The sequence below is a fragment of the Rhinolophus sinicus genome, linkage group LG07 (genome assembly GCF_036562045.2).
Source record: "Rhinolophus sinicus isolate RSC01 linkage group LG07, ASM3656204v1, whole genome shotgun sequence".
NCBI classification, from domain to species: Eukaryota; Metazoa; Chordata; class Mammalia; order Chiroptera; family Rhinolophidae; genus Rhinolophus; species Rhinolophus sinicus.
The window spans coordinates 87,400,851-87,415,740 of record NC_133757.1 but is presented as its reverse complement, the minus strand read 5'-3'; the positions used below and the strand labels follow the sequence as shown (position 1 = coordinate 87,415,740).

At 43.2% G+C, this 14,890-nt stretch overlaps 1 protein-coding gene across 1 annotated transcript; it reads right to left on the bottom strand.

The window, feature by feature from the left end:
- Positions 1-3,681: 3,681 nt before the first annotated feature.
- Positions 3,682-14,602, bottom strand: STC1 (stanniocalcin 1). Its single transcript, XM_019714825.2, has 4 exons — positions 14,252-14,602; positions 12,120-12,262; positions 11,229-11,440; positions 3,682-5,422 (listed from the first exon to the last, which is right to left on the bottom strand). Exons 1-4 carry the CDS (start codon positions 14,367-14,369, stop codon positions 5,152-5,154), a joined length of 744 nt encoding a protein of 247 aa, XP_019570384.1. The 5' UTR covers positions 14,370-14,602; the 3' UTR covers positions 3,682-5,151.
- Positions 14,603-14,890: the final 288 nt, after the last annotated feature.

Here is a 14,890-nt window from a genome sequence, read left to right as displayed (position 1 = left end):
GTATTTGAAGTAGAGATGCTTGATTTTTATCTTCTAGGCAATGGGGGGCTACTAAAGCAAGGACATGAAATGATCATACTTGCACTTGAGGACCAACCTTTTAGTCGCTGTGTGGAGGTCTTTAGGATTGAGGAACTGATTCAGTCATGTTGAAACAGTTGGGGCTTTGCTACTCAAAGCATCCTCTGTGGAGCAAGAATGTCAGCATCACCTGGGAGTGTGTTTGAAATGCAGACGTTTGGGCCTCACCCAGAAGTACCAAATCGCTTCATGGAGATTCTCAGGTGATTTGTGTGCGTGGTAAATCAGACAAGCACTGATACAGGAGCTACACTGATAGCTCTTATGGTATTTGTGTAAGTCCCATGGAGGGATGGCCTGACCTTTTTTCTTCTCTTGTATCCCAGATTTACAGACCATTCCATGATCTTTTTTTAACCCCAGTTTTGAAAGGCTGATAGAAATTTAAACAAAATTAAAGTATATGAGAAATTCTATCTGCTTCAGCCATGACTTTTCAAAAACAGCTGAGTCATGGATTGTTAATGTTTGAATGATTTCAGGGAGGTGCACAAAAGAGACTATTAGATCTGTGCTGTTTCATTTTTTAAGCTTAGTGATGGGATGCAGATGTTCATATATTTGCCATTTTTGATAGTTTGCAGTATTTTATGAAATTCATAAAATCTTGATTAAAAAGTAATGTTTAGTGATCTAAAATGACAAAAGAACAAGAACCTTCATCCAAAATGGTGCCTCAAGGCCCATGTCATGGGTGGAAATAGAATTTAAATGATGGCGATAGTATCCATGTAAATGGGAATAGTTAACATTTGTTGAGTGCTCAATAAATATTATTTTGGGGGCACTTGCTATTTGCTAGACATTGTTTTAAATGCTATCTATAGAACTCAGTTAATGCTCACAATTCCTCTAGGAGGTAGGATTCTCTATTTCATAAGAATAACTTCATAGGTAAAAAAACTAATGTGTGAAGATATCAAACACTTGGCCCAAGGCCACAGAGGTAGTCAAGGAATGAAGATTTGACCTCAGTTCATGGAAATCCCAGGTCTAAGTTCTTAAACACTATACTATAGTGTAATATATAGCCTCTCTGTATAGATAGACATAGACAGAAGAAGACTGAGGATGAAGGATTGTAATGAAATAAATATATTCTTTTTCCTTGGCCAGGTCAGAGAAAAGCAAATGCAATACATTTTTGGCCTTGCAGTGACAACCCTTGTAGTGCTTATTAACTGTCCTGTTCATATCTGAACTTGGGAAAATGCAATTTGGAGCTAGAAAAGAATGATACTGAGAAAAATGTCCCCTATTTGAATCTAAAGTATGAGAAAAATCCACTAATTAAAAAACACACTAAGACCACTCTTTGAAAAAACTATACCATAGAAGCCCCCTTCTTTCTGTGACTGAACTTGTGGTCATCTTTGAAGACCCAGCTAAATGGCATTCTGCTATGAATCCTGCCCCTGTTTTGTGAGATGGGGAGTTCCCTCCTTTTACTCTCAACCCTTTTACTTGTAATGATGATAATGGCCGAAACATATTGAGCGTTACAGTGTATTGGGCATGTAAGCACTTCACTTATTTTATCTCCTTCTAATAGCCTTATGGATAGTTGTCGCTATCCTCATTTTATGGGAAGAAATTGATGTATTTTGAGATTAAGTAACTCATCTGACAACATGCAGTTAGTAAGTGGCAGAGCCAGAATTCAAATCCCAGAAGTTTGACCCAGAGCTGGACCCATCTCATCACAGAGCTATCTGCCCCCCCTTGTCACATTGATGCAATTGTCCCCTCTTCCGACTCTTTTTAAATTGTTCATTCATTTAAAGTATTATTGAGGACATCCTGCAAGTTGGGTGCTGCTTCAGGGCTGTGAACACGTTGGTGAACAAGCAAAGGGGCTTCTGGTCTAGGTGAAGGGTGAAGGACAAGATCTTCTTGAAAGTGAGAAGCGCATCAATAAAATTCTGCAAGGTGAGAGCGTGAATCCTTTCTAGAGCTCTTGCACCGCTGGGGTGTAGAGTTCATTAAACTGGAGGAAAAGTGAGTCTTGAGAATGAGCAGAGACCATAAAGCTTCTTCTGAGCTTGTAATGAATTTGGGTTGCAATTTTACTATGAGGGTAATGGGAGCCACTAAATGGTTTTACAGAAATTTGGAAAATGTTGATTTTTCAACTATGTTCACTTACATACTGACACTTTAAATTAGTGTCAATTAGTGATTTAAAAGAAACTAATCAGCCATTAACTTCATGTTCAGAAAGTCTCATTCAAGAAGTTTTTAAAGAATAACAATGAAAGACATTGGGGAAAAAAAACCAGTAAAACGTAACACTTTATTATTATTTTTTATCTTAGAAGGAATTCACCAAAGGTTTCATATTAAGCTATGGCATCTTTAATTATAAAAATAAGCAAATAAAATAACTTGCATCTGTCATTACCATGATATGTTTCATAACCTTTATATGCACATGGAGCTTAAAAATGTAATTTAACAATAAATAATGACATATACCAGATATGCTCACTGTTTATTCCAGTACTCAGCCAAAAACCTAAATATCATTTAAATTATAAATACATAATGCAAATATAATGGCACAAACATGTCTAAAGTGCAACCAAATCACAATAGGAGAATCATGCAAACTGTTCTAGGTCAGCTGGAATCACTCTGTGCAGGAAACATAAGACGAAGCTTTGGAAGTTTGAGGGAGTTGGGGGAGTGGGATGGGGAAAGAGAAGCAAAAAACTAGCAACATTGTGAGAACTGCTTCTTTCCGTATGTGTAGATATATGTATTACAGATACATATATAAATATCATTGTGGGGAGAAAAGGGGGGTACCACGATGTGAAGAGGTCACAGCAAAATAAGAGAATCTACTGGACTAAACTAAGAGAGAATTTTGCTAGGAATACTCATGAACGACTTGTCGCATTGGGGTCCTGGTTTCGTTGGTTTTGCGAAATGGACACAACACACACACTTTAATAGCTTTTCTGGTTCGGGGAATTCAGCCTTGCCTGGTGGGGGAGGGAGGGAGGGAGAGAGTCAACTTAGAGTATGGTCTACCTGATTTCCAAGAGGCTAAGGCAGTGTCCATATGTTTGGGGACCTGGGGATAGGACAGTTCTGAGTATAAAAATGCTCTTAACAATCTGATGTCAGCACGCTTAGAGGCTGTGTGGGGACAAAGGCAGCAATGCTTGTGCTGCTGCTGCTGGGTCTGCTGCAATCGCTCTTGGTCCTTGAGCAGCACGTTACTGGTTTTAAAGGCTTTATGGTAAAGTTGTATTGCTTTTCATTTTTCTGGAGATGTGCCCTCCCTCCTCCCACCAGGATCCCTATCACTCGATTTGGTCAAATCTTGAGTTTAGCCTGGTGGGAGTCAAGCACCAATAGTTTCTACTTGAGCAAGTTTGGAGTGGCCCCTACAGTCCTACCCCTCCTCCCTCCTCCTTTCTCAACATTGACCTTTGGTGGGCAGTGACGCTCATAAGGGACTGTTGGGTTCAAGGACAGTGACCCTGAGAAACTACTGTTGTTCATAGATAGGTTAATCGTTTGGCTTTGGTGGTCGCCATCTTGTAAACATCACGGCAGAAATGATCAAACCACCAGCACTTTTTTCCCTCATTCTTTTTTTTTTTTTTTCTTTTTTTTTTTTTTCAATCCTACAGAGATGGCCCAGCTGCCAGGACTACTTTGGCAGGCAGCGTGCTACAGGACAAAAATGTAAGAGAAGTCTATTAAGGCTGGACATCCCAGGGTTGTTTATACCCCCTCAGCCCCAAGTCCCCTGAACTAAAGGCCCAAAGGCTGATTGACTCATTCCTGATTGATTTCATGAAACTCTCCCACCCATCATCCGTTTGCAGGTGTACCAGGCACCAAAGAAAGGTGGTGAGTCAAGAACTGCCACTTCCCAAGGTGTAATCGGCCTTATCACACTCTAAGTGGTACAAGCCAAAGGGATGCTCTTTTTGGTTCCTGTCATTTCCAGTTGGATGTGACAGAACTGTTTCAGGATAGGTCTAAGTCAGAGTCGCCTCTGGGTTGAGGTGGGCTGGGAGATTAAAATCGTAACCTGGGGTCCTTCAGATAAACCTGTTGGTGTTTCCTATCTCATACAGGCCCATCTTAAGTTTTGATGTTGACGAAAACTACTTCTACCCCCTTAGTTATAAAAAAGGCCACAAGGAGCATTTATGTGGATATCTGGAAGTGAGATAGTTATTCCATTCCCAGGAAAAGAAAAATAAAGCTAAGTTACAAAACTAAATCTATATGCAATAAAGTTATTATATACTGCTTTGTTTAAGCAGAGTCCTCTGGAAATTTATGTACAGTACATTAGTTTTCAGCTATTTATATTCCACAGTTAGACCTTAAGATTCTCTGGTTTTAAGACAATTGTTAAAGATAACTTTTAAAGCTCTGAGCAGTTACAGTACATAAAGATGTTAGCTTTTTGTTTTTCATTAGATGCAAGAAGAGGCAGGCTCAAAGTCTGGTTGGAGAGCCAGGCTTGAGCAATTTGGTAAATGTGTTGGAAAGGAAATGAGACATTGGAGGATCAAGACCATAAGACATTGGCTCATGAGAGATCAAGAATTCAAACATGACATTCATATTCGTCCATGGCCAGCACAGATTCATAACACGAATTCCATTTAACATCTTTATGAGCATTTAAGACATGCATTTAAATTAAGTTGCTTCTTATCAGCTAACTCTACTGGGGGCAACCATTCTAAAGGGCTCTTCAAATTACAATGACTGGGGAATTACATGAATGTTTTATCTTTGAGAGTAGTTTTGAGGGGAGCTGGGAAAAGACATGGGAGAGGAAAGTGATAAAAGAGGGTCCTTTCTCCTGAGGAGAGGCAGAAAGACACACATGTTCTGTTTGTGGGAATACTGCCATCGTGGAATGTTGGGTTATTGATTACAGAAGCCTAGTTTCATGCAATTTTCTTTAAGGGGGGGGATAGAAACTACTTAAAAAAAAAAAAAAAATCAAACCAGGCACAGTACACTCAAAGTTGGTGGGTGAATACCCTTAAATGATACTAGTTTGGTGAGGTTGTGAACACCTCTCCCCGGTTACGCACTCTCTTGTGTGGTGCGTTTCATGTGGGTGGGAGAGGCCACCTCACCTCGGAGGTTCCTGAGGAGGACTTTCAGCTTCTGTGGCTCACTGGTGCGCCTCCTGTTGAAGTCAGCTCGAGGGTGTGTTTGGGCACAGTGATCTGTCTGCAGGATGTGGAAGAGGCTGGCCATGTTGGGCCCAATTTTCTCCATCAGGCTGTCTCTGATGGTGCTGACGGTGTCGCCGTCACATTCCAGTAGGCTTCGGACAAGTCTGTTATAGTATCTGCATTGAGAAAGAGAACACGTGAGACAGTCATTCAGTGAGAACAAAGCCAGAGCGGGCTTTCTTTGGGCCTCCAGCCAACACTGGTCCCGAATGGCCAGACTGTGCAAACCCAGAGTTCATCAGCTGACAGTTGCTTTGGCTTCTAGCCTTCCTGCAGTGTCTTCTTCGTTTGAGCACGCACGCTTCCAGGATTTAGCACACAATGCAAGACAGGTCTGCCTTCGTGTTTAGAGCTCATGGGATCTACTTTGGGTGGTAGGCTGACAGTGATGTGTAAAAGTTCTAGAAACAGAATCATAGAGCTAGATGAAATTGCAGAGACCGTTTAGTGACTATTTCGGCATCTCATTTTATAGAGGAGAAACTAAGGTGGGACAGTGAGGTGACTTTTCTAAGGTCATACAATGGGTTAGTAACAGAAGCGGGACTTAGTCAAATATCATGGCGTGAGCCCAACACTTGAGACTTATAATAATAGTTATTGCACATAGATTTGCAGTTATTTTGATGCCTCTGTGCAACTTTCCTTTTTCTTGGTGCTATGTGTGTGTAGGTATCCATGCATATGAGTACATATTCTGACTAAACTTCTATTTGTAAAGGAATCTCCTGTCTTCAGGGTCAATATACTCCAAAGATATAGTGTAGTGAGAAGGCCAAATGCCAGGCAATGAGGATATTACATGGAACAATTCATGGTCTTTAATGGTTCATGCCTCAGTAATTCCAGGAAGCCTTCTCTCACTGCTCTAGCTTTTTCTGGCCTCTTCCTTTTTTTGGACATTTTATAGATATTTGGTTAGCATCACATAGGACAGCATTCGGTGGTTAGTGATGGTTTTGTTTTCCTGAACTAGACGCTAAACTTATTGAAGGCAGGATTTGTGTCCTTATTCTTTGTATCCCTCATGTGCTAGTATCATAGGGGAATATCACCCATTCACTGTTGACTTATTTTGTGGCCACAGGGGAAATGAAGCTTTAAAAATAGAATTCTCTCCCACAAGTCATGATTCCCATCAGAAGAATTATCTGTAGGTGTGGGATTACAAAAAAACCCTTGTGTTTTGTATGAACTACCTTCATGTTTGGTGCAAATCCTTTAAACATCCAAAACACTGCAGCTAAGTGTTATGGCTCAGAAAGGATTAAACTGTCTAATATTTATACATAGAAGTTATTTGTCCTGTTCTTTGGGAGGACAGTTCAGGTATTTTCTGATTTGAGTTGGGATGCGTTTGCTCCATTTTGAGGTGGTGACTGTTGTGAAAAGCCATTATCTCTGTGTTCACTATTAAGAGACTCTCCTGATGACAGTTTTCTGCAGTATTTATGTGGAGAGACCCTTTCCTCAGAGGAGCCTGGGGATCGACAGGGCCATAAGATCATCCGTGAAAAGAAACCTATTTATTTTTAACTCACCTCCCAGAGCACAGGATCAAACATCTTTCCAGAATAACTTAACCCCCCAGAGAGGTCCTTTCAAGGATGTACAGTAAATAGGGTGGAACGTGGGTAATGAAGCAAAGCAGTCACCCTTCTGTGAGTGAGCAGAATGAATTTGGGGACTGAAAGACCAGTGGCCTGTCTGGGTCTCAGACATAGCCTTGGCTCCATCTCTCCCACGAGGATGGGGGGTTTTATATCCAGCTGTTGTTAAAATTGGGATTCTTTGGCAGAGAAACACATTTTCCAACCCCTTGGAATTATAAAGCACATGAGTCAAAGCAGATCTCGCTTGGATAGGGAAGTAGGGAGAAAAATGGTTTTGGAAAAACTGAGAATAAGCTACTTGTACCAACGGCTTCAGAAGTCTACACACCCACATCGATCCCCAGGCATCTCTTTACTTGTGGATTCTGCTAGGTCATGGGTCCCCTGAATCTCTGTATCCAGTTCACAGGGTGATTAGATCCTAGAGAATAAGGTTTTTGACCCTCCCTCCCCTCTCCAGTAGGACTTTATAACTTAGAAGTTAACACTTCCACCTCTAGAAAGAACTATTTATACCAGATGACCTCCCATATGGGCTGGAGAAGATAGTCTTTCCTTAAATCAACATTGAAAGCTCTTGCCTGGGTGAAGAAGTCTAACGCCAGTAAGGTAACTCAGCTTCTGTAGCTGGCCATAACTCTTTAAGGCCAGGTGTGTCCCTCTGGCCCACTCTGTCCAAGGGAGGGCCTACTTTCTTTCCCAGAGGGCTCCCACCTTTACTGTTGGCTGTCTCTTCTAGCCTAGATAGGATATCTGTTCTTGGTGTTTCTTGGTACCTTGCCATCCTGCTCTTAGTGACTAAACCCAAACCTACCCTTAGTTTCTCTCATGGAGCTTTGGTAACTCAACAAGGGTAGGCCAAGAGAGCTCCTTGGAATAGAAAACATTCATGGCTCCATCAGCAGCTCCTCCAAGTAGAAAACCTGACAGGCTGCCTTGATGTCAATACCATTTGCCAGAGCAAGCAGTGAGCTAATTCTGTGCATCTCCATTAAGGGATGGAATATGGCATTGACCTCTGGGATTGTGTGAGTTAATGAGACAGATTTTTCCTATATATAAGTCACTGAGATTATTTACGAGATTAGGTCTCCAGTAAAAGATGACTTAGCAATTGTCACATATTTATTGAGCACCATCTGGTACCAAGTCTTGATGTTCCTATAGCTATTGGTAAGATGTGCCTTCTCTTTGAGGAGAGGATTTACACAAATCTAATTGTTGATCACCCTGGGGCATATTTATTCAATTCTGCTTGGTTGGTATTTTATTTTTGGATTATCCTGCAGGTTTTATTGGCTGCCATTTTTGAAGTAGAAATCAAATAGCTTGGCTTGAGGCCATGCGAGTTCTAGGCTCAACTCTGTCATTTACCAACTGTGTGACCTTCAGCAGGTCGCACCCTCTCTGGGCCTTTGTTCTTTAATCAGTAAAATGCGGCAGTTAGTTTAGATAACCTCTATGGTCACCTATACATTCTGTGTTCGTAGGGATTTGATACATATGTCCCTTCTCAATTTAACAAAAAAATAGTGCAGCTCTGCTTAAGTCCCATCCTTTACACGATGGGCCTTAAGATTTAAGATTTCTGTCTTCATCTTTATGAAGGTGGGGATCTGTTGCAAAGACTTGGTGAACTAAGCGTTTTGATCCCCCAGCCTGGAAGGACCTTATAAAGCATCTTTCTTCTTTCCCAGTTTGGAAATTCCATTACTGCCTTTTTTTTCCTTGGAAAAGAATAAGATCAGATATTCTCCATAGCTACTGTTTCAGCCATGCTTACCCAAATACACACATACTGCCTAGGAACATACTGTGTGAGGGTTTATAAATAGTCCTTTGTTTCCCTTGATCAATATTATTCTTCTGTTTCCTGTTCCCTATCCATGCCCTAGAGAGCTGGAAGTTTTGTCAGTTTTCCCATTCTGGATCTGGGTTGGTCAGATTCCTTCCCAAGCCCCATAACTGTCCAGCCTGCCGGATCAATTTTGCCTCCTTCCCTCATGATTGAAAGATTAGTTTGCAAATTCAGCCAGGGGAACACTCCAGCTATCCTGCCACTTCTAAGTGCATTTCTCTCATGGAAAACTTCCCTGTCCTGGCTCCTGGTCCAGTCTTTTGGATTCTCCCAGGCCCAAATCTCAGGCTAGATAAGTCACAGGAAGGTGGAATGAACCTGTAACTACTTCCTTTCACAATTCTGTGCCAATTGGCACAAGTTAGCGTGAATCTATGGTGGGACAGAGGCTGGGAAAGCAGGATGTTTCAGGAGAATGAGGAGCTTAAATAGAGCAAATCAAGCCCAGAATGGAACCGGAAACCTCTACAGTTCTCAGCAGGAATAATATTAGCTAGTTGAAGTGAAATAATTGGAGAAAGGTAAGAGTTGCATGGAAGGTTCTGGTCTTCAAGGGGTGGCCATTTTCCCCCCACTTTCCTAATACATGTGATTCCCCTACGATGAAAGAAGGAGATAACAAGATTCTTTGAGATCATTTTATGGAGGTGAGAAGAAGGCACCTATTAAAAGGAATAATGGCCTGATTAGAATTATTACTAGTCTCTTCTTACACAGTTAGGCTCACCGAGTCCAGAATCTGTCATCCTTTCCATAAGACATCTCTCTTCATAATGGAAGATGCTGCCTCAGTTGAAATAGAGAGATGATGAGTATTGCCTCAAAATTGGTTGGTTACATGCCATATTACAGATCATGAATTGTGACAGGCTCCTTAAAGGTCTAAACTTATAATAATTGCTTAACTAACATACCCTTTGCCCTCCAGCTACCACACTAATACATCCTTTGTCCTAGCCCCTGTCAGACTAAGAATTCTTTATTTCTCTTCCTTGTGGTAAAGGGTCTCCAACAATTAGCCAGGTTCTTTTTCTCGCCAGATGTACTAAGAATCTTCCTAGGAAAATGTTAAGACCAAGGTCAATATAAAGGGATAGGCCATTTGAGATAAATGCTGGATTTGATTTTCCTGTTCTGAGTAAATCAGTTAGGACATATGACAAAGTGGCTTCCAAGGACCGAACAAATGATGTTCATAAATTGACACCAGGTTCTGAAGACAGACCTACAGTTAAGAGTGAATCAGAACTTTTACAAAATTTTAATGTCAGGGGTCTTAACCTTTCTCTAAGGAGGAGCTACTTTTCCCGTTTCCCAGTTGCCTTTATGTACCTGCCTGAATCACTGGGAAACCTCAGAAGGACAAGGCTGTAGCCACTCTCTGAAGAAGGGTGGCTGCATCTGGTTAGGAAATTAATCAGGCAAGTCTGCATTAGCTCCCAGGTGGTCAGAGTAACATGAATAGGACTGATCTTTGTGAATATGTCCAGCTTTGGCTGGAGAGTCAACGAATCGCAGCATTTAAGGATTGAGAGTCAAGTTTTAGCCTGTGGGGTGTCACAGAAGGCTGAAGTCTGCGTTGCCTTGGTCATACCTCCATGCCAGCCCCATCAGCACCTCTCTTAACTTGGTCACAGATGGGGAAGCCCAGGTCTTGCTGGGAACCTTTCTAGGTCATTGAACAAGGAAGTCAGCCCTCTCATGTGTTAGGTATCCACTCCTGGCTGGTGAAGACCTTGAGTCAGGGGCACAATAAGGCATGATGCTCAGATATTACCAGCTCAATGGCTTTGGGTGGCATTAGATTACTAAGATGAGAATGTGATCTGGGCTGTCACCAGAACCTCATTCCAGGAAATCTAGGAGTAGAGGAATGGGATAACATTGGCCTGGAAGAGAATATGGGCATCTTCTAGTCTAGCCATTTCACTTTTTGCAAAGGAAATGTGAGTCCCAGTGAAGTGAGATGGCTTGCTCTGGGCTACCTAGTGAAATATCTGATTGGGCTTGGGGCTGTCTCAAAATCCATGCAGATTTAAAAGACTGCTCTATAACCTTTGATCAGGGTTTTTATAACGGCCTGTTGTATTGTGCATAGTCATTCTGCTAAATTTGATGTCTCAAAAGCTTGTTTCCATAGACTTCACAATTCCCTTCAGGCTTATGGCAAGACAGTGACAATGAAAATGCACCCGGGGATGCTGCAAGTGAAGCTTTCTATTAGCTGCTTGGGGAGACTTTTCCTGTAACAGTGGGGGAACGAAAAAAAAAATCCCAGCCTGCTGAAGCTGTCACAACCAATCACAAACATTTTCCCTACAAAAGCTGGGAAGACTGCAAGCTAAAATAAGAGCATGACTGTGGCAATTTTGCCCCCTTTCTGTGTCTGGCTCTGTCAGCCAACCACTCCTCACTCCACCCTAATTGCAAAAAAGTGGACTTGTTTCGTACCTGTTGGAGAAGTGATTGGGGAGCTGGACGACTTCTGTGATGGCTTCGGGGTTCCGCTTGGCGATGCTGCACACATTCAGCTTGCTGTAGCACTCTTCCTGCACTTCGGCAATCATCCTCTGGAAAGTGGAGCACCGCCGAATGGCGAGGAAGACCTTGGCGGTGACCCCATTGGCGATGCACTTCAAGCTCTCTTTGACAAATGCTTTTCCCTGCCAAGGAAGGGGGTAGGAGGAAAAGCTTCAGTTCAAGCTGACAAGAGAGGACAGGGCATACAATGTGTGGAACTTAAGGGGCCTCTTGGCACTGTATCATGGCCATCTGCATATCCTTGCAATGAGAAAATTGTATGCTGTGGCCGGGATAAAAAATGTCCCTACTCCCTAAGATTACCGTAAGAACCAAGCTCCACAGAAATGAAATGGGACAAAAGAAAAAAGAGGTGAACCTTAATCAACCACCCTGCAGCTTAAAAATAGTCAAAATGTGGCTTTGTGTTCTTGGGATTGCGATTTTGATAACTCAAACCACAAGCTAGTAGGCTAGGTCATAACAGTGAGAGTAACTTCTTTGCTAGAAGAACATTTTTATTTCTCCTTGAAGAGGCAAAGATTTTCTGCTCATCACTCCTCCCTTACAAGACAGCCTCTGTCAGCAGCATGTTACAATTTTACCTTCGAGTGGGTGAGGAGTATCTTATACAGAATCTATTTCCAGGCCAAAAGTGTATGTGTGTGTGTGTGTACGTGTACAAACATTGGAGATGAGAATTTAGAATGGGGATGATGAGGAGAGCTGGTTCCCTACAAGACTGGTTCCTCAGAACGATGATAGTCTAACACAACATTAAAGACAAGCAGCCAGTGGGAGTCAGGGTCAAGGTCTTATTACCTGAGTGTCAAATTTAGCAGCGCTGTACAAGAAGGATTTACAGATGTCGTACATCCCATCTGTGTCACAGGTGGAGTTTTCCAGGCATGCAAAAGCCCCACAGCCAACCTGCAGAGCACTGTTGAGGCAGCGAACCACTTCAGCTGAAAGAGACAAGTCCATCCAATCTAGGTCAGATAGTTGGTTCCAAAGGATCAAGGTGTGGTGGCAAAATTCAAGGACATGGGGTCAGAAGAACTTAACCTAGAAGTCTGTGATGGGGTCAGTAAATAGACCCATTCAGAGGGGAGTAGAGAAAGCGAGGGGACGGGCAGATCCCTTTGGCTTATAAGAGCCAGAGCACATGGATCAGAGAGAATGCATTTCTCCTCTGAGATACAGGCTCTTGGTCTCACCATTACCACACAGTTTGGGGGGCTGGAGAGTAAGATTGGAGTCCTTGGAATGCACAGTGCTTGAAGCAGCTCTGCAGAGCCAAAGGGCGTCACTTAGAGCCTGAAAGCATGGGATAGCAAAAGCAGTGGCTGGTGGTCAGGTTTAGGAGGTGGAAAGGTGAAGGAGTCCATTTGGCTCCTGAAAATGCACTCCAGAGTAATAAGGATGGAATTTTAGTCTAAATGGCAGAGAAGTATTTGCCAGGAGTCCCTTCCGAATTAGGGCTTTTAACTTACCTTCATATTGGCAGAAAGGAATCTGATCCGTTCATGTTTCACCCCAACCCCCCACCATAGGACAGTGCTTAGAGGTATGCATAATCTCTCTCATATTAAAAGCCATTTTTTTTTTTTATTTAAAAAAAGAGAAACACAGGTGTGGAATAATAAGGCCAAGACACCCCTTGTGCAAGACTGGAAGAAAAACGCAAAGAACTTGCATGAGGCTTTCTACGTTCTGGATAAGATCTCCCATAAAATAATTTCTCTCCTACAGACGGGGGGTGTCCTGGCAGGCAGCTCAGCAAGAAATGATCTGCTTCGGCCTTCATACCATAGGATTCTCCTCTGAGATCAAAAGCCTGGTTCGGTTAGGCTTCCCCTCCCCCTCCCACCACCCGCAGCCTCTGGGATGTTACAAGTCATTTCCCTAATTATATATTTCCACGGGTTCAAATTATAACTTTGCTTTAAGCAGTTTTAATATGCATTAGGGTTGCTATTGTTTTAGGCAAGCTCGAATTGTGAATCACTGCATCTCTATAGCAACTAAGTACCAAAGGAAGTGAAGCAAAGCCCTTCTCTTGGCAGGGACCTACTCTTCCGAGGGAAGCATGGTCTGCAGCATTTGGACACCTGCGATCCCATCTTTGCTGACAGTTGGGGGAGCCAGGGCAGCAATGGGAGAGGAGCAAAGGGGACAAGCAAAGTCAAAAGGCAGAGGTGTCAGTGCTGGCTTCCTCAGGATTCTTTTCCTTTAGAGGCTAAGCTTATACACAATTAACTGCTCCAGGAGTCAGGACTGGAGTGAGACCTTCCCCTTGCAGAAACAGCTGCTACGTTTCACAAATACTCCTTTTCAAGGGGCTCTCTAGCCACGGGCTGCATTGGGCGACTGAATGGAGCCGGAGAGAAAGCTGGATGGAAGAGAAGGAGCAGTGGTGGGGGTGGGATGTGTAGGGTTTTCTCTGAATCTGTCCTGGATTTGTGAGACTTGAGGGCTATGGTTCCGTAAATCAGTCTGCAGAGGGTGCTTTCGGTGTGTTCTCTGAAGGGGTGGGGAAGTCAAGTCTTAAGGGTGAAGGAAGAGGGACGGCATCAGCCAAATAATGTCTCACCTTACGATCAAGCTTCAGCTTCTAGAAAGTATAGAGAGCGCTTTGAAGCATGCCAACATTCAAGCCTTCTCCCCGCCCCTCCCCCCCAAGAGGGTACGTGCCAGATTTCAGGCAATCAGGCTAGGCTTATGCAATGAAATACCCTCAGCAGAGCGCCCAGCGTCTTCGTTAGTTGCGTGCAATTTATTAAACAAAGGAGCTCCCCTTCCTAAGGCTATTGGATTACACTGGCAGTTTATTGCCATCAGGCATGAAGCACATTTATTATCAAGATCAGCCGTCACAGACACAGTTGCAAAAGCGAGAGGCAAATGAGGACAGCTCTTTGGGGGGAGAAACCGGTCCTGGGTTTGCCGCTTACCTGAGTTCTGAGCTGCCACCCGGGGTTTCCTGGGGCTCACAGAATCATTCTGCTCCGCCTCATGGGTCGCAGAAGCACTGATCACCAGCACCAGGAGCACGGCTGAGTTTTGGAGCATTCTCTGAGAAGTTTCCGCTAAGTTGTCGGGGTTTTCTGTTTCCTCCCCCCTTTTCTCTTTCCCTCTCCCGGCTTGAGGGAAGATGTGGATCTGGATACACTGAAAGCCTAGGTGAGGATTTGCTGAGGATTTGCTGCTGCTGCTGCTGCTGCTCTGGCTGACACTGTTGCTGCTGTTGCTACTGCTGCTGCTTATGCTGCTGCAGTCGCTGCTTCTTGCACCTCTTGCTTTTGCAAACTGGGGGCCCAAGAGCTGCACCCAGGGGTTTTATAGCCTTCTTATCGGTCCTTAGGATCAGGGACCAATCAGGTCCCTCAACTGGTCTGGGTAGCCAATCAGAGGGCGCACTCATTGGGCTGGAGCTGTTTGACTTCTTAGAAATATTTTCCAGCAAATTAAAAGTACCTGCTGCCAATGTTTCATATGTGTGTGTGACTGTGTGTGCATAGATGTGTGAAAAAGCCATTTTTTCACAGAATTAAAGGATAACTTTGCATCGATGGAACGAAAGGAAAATCATA

Bases quoted from the DNA above. Each gene is read 5' to 3' on its own strand.
- STC1 (XM_019714825.2), bottom strand. From the start codon at position 14,369: ATGCTCCAAAACTCAGCCGTGCTCCTGGTGCTGGTGATCAGTGCTTCT. The intron at 11,441-12,119 runs GTAATAAGACCT...CTTCCTTGGCAG, and splicing joins CTGCTAAATTTGACACTCAG to GGAAAAGCATTTGTCAAAGA. The intron at 5,423-11,228 runs GTACGAAACAAG...TTCTCAATGCAG, and splicing joins CCCAATCACTTCTCCAACAG to ATACTATAACAGACTTGTCC.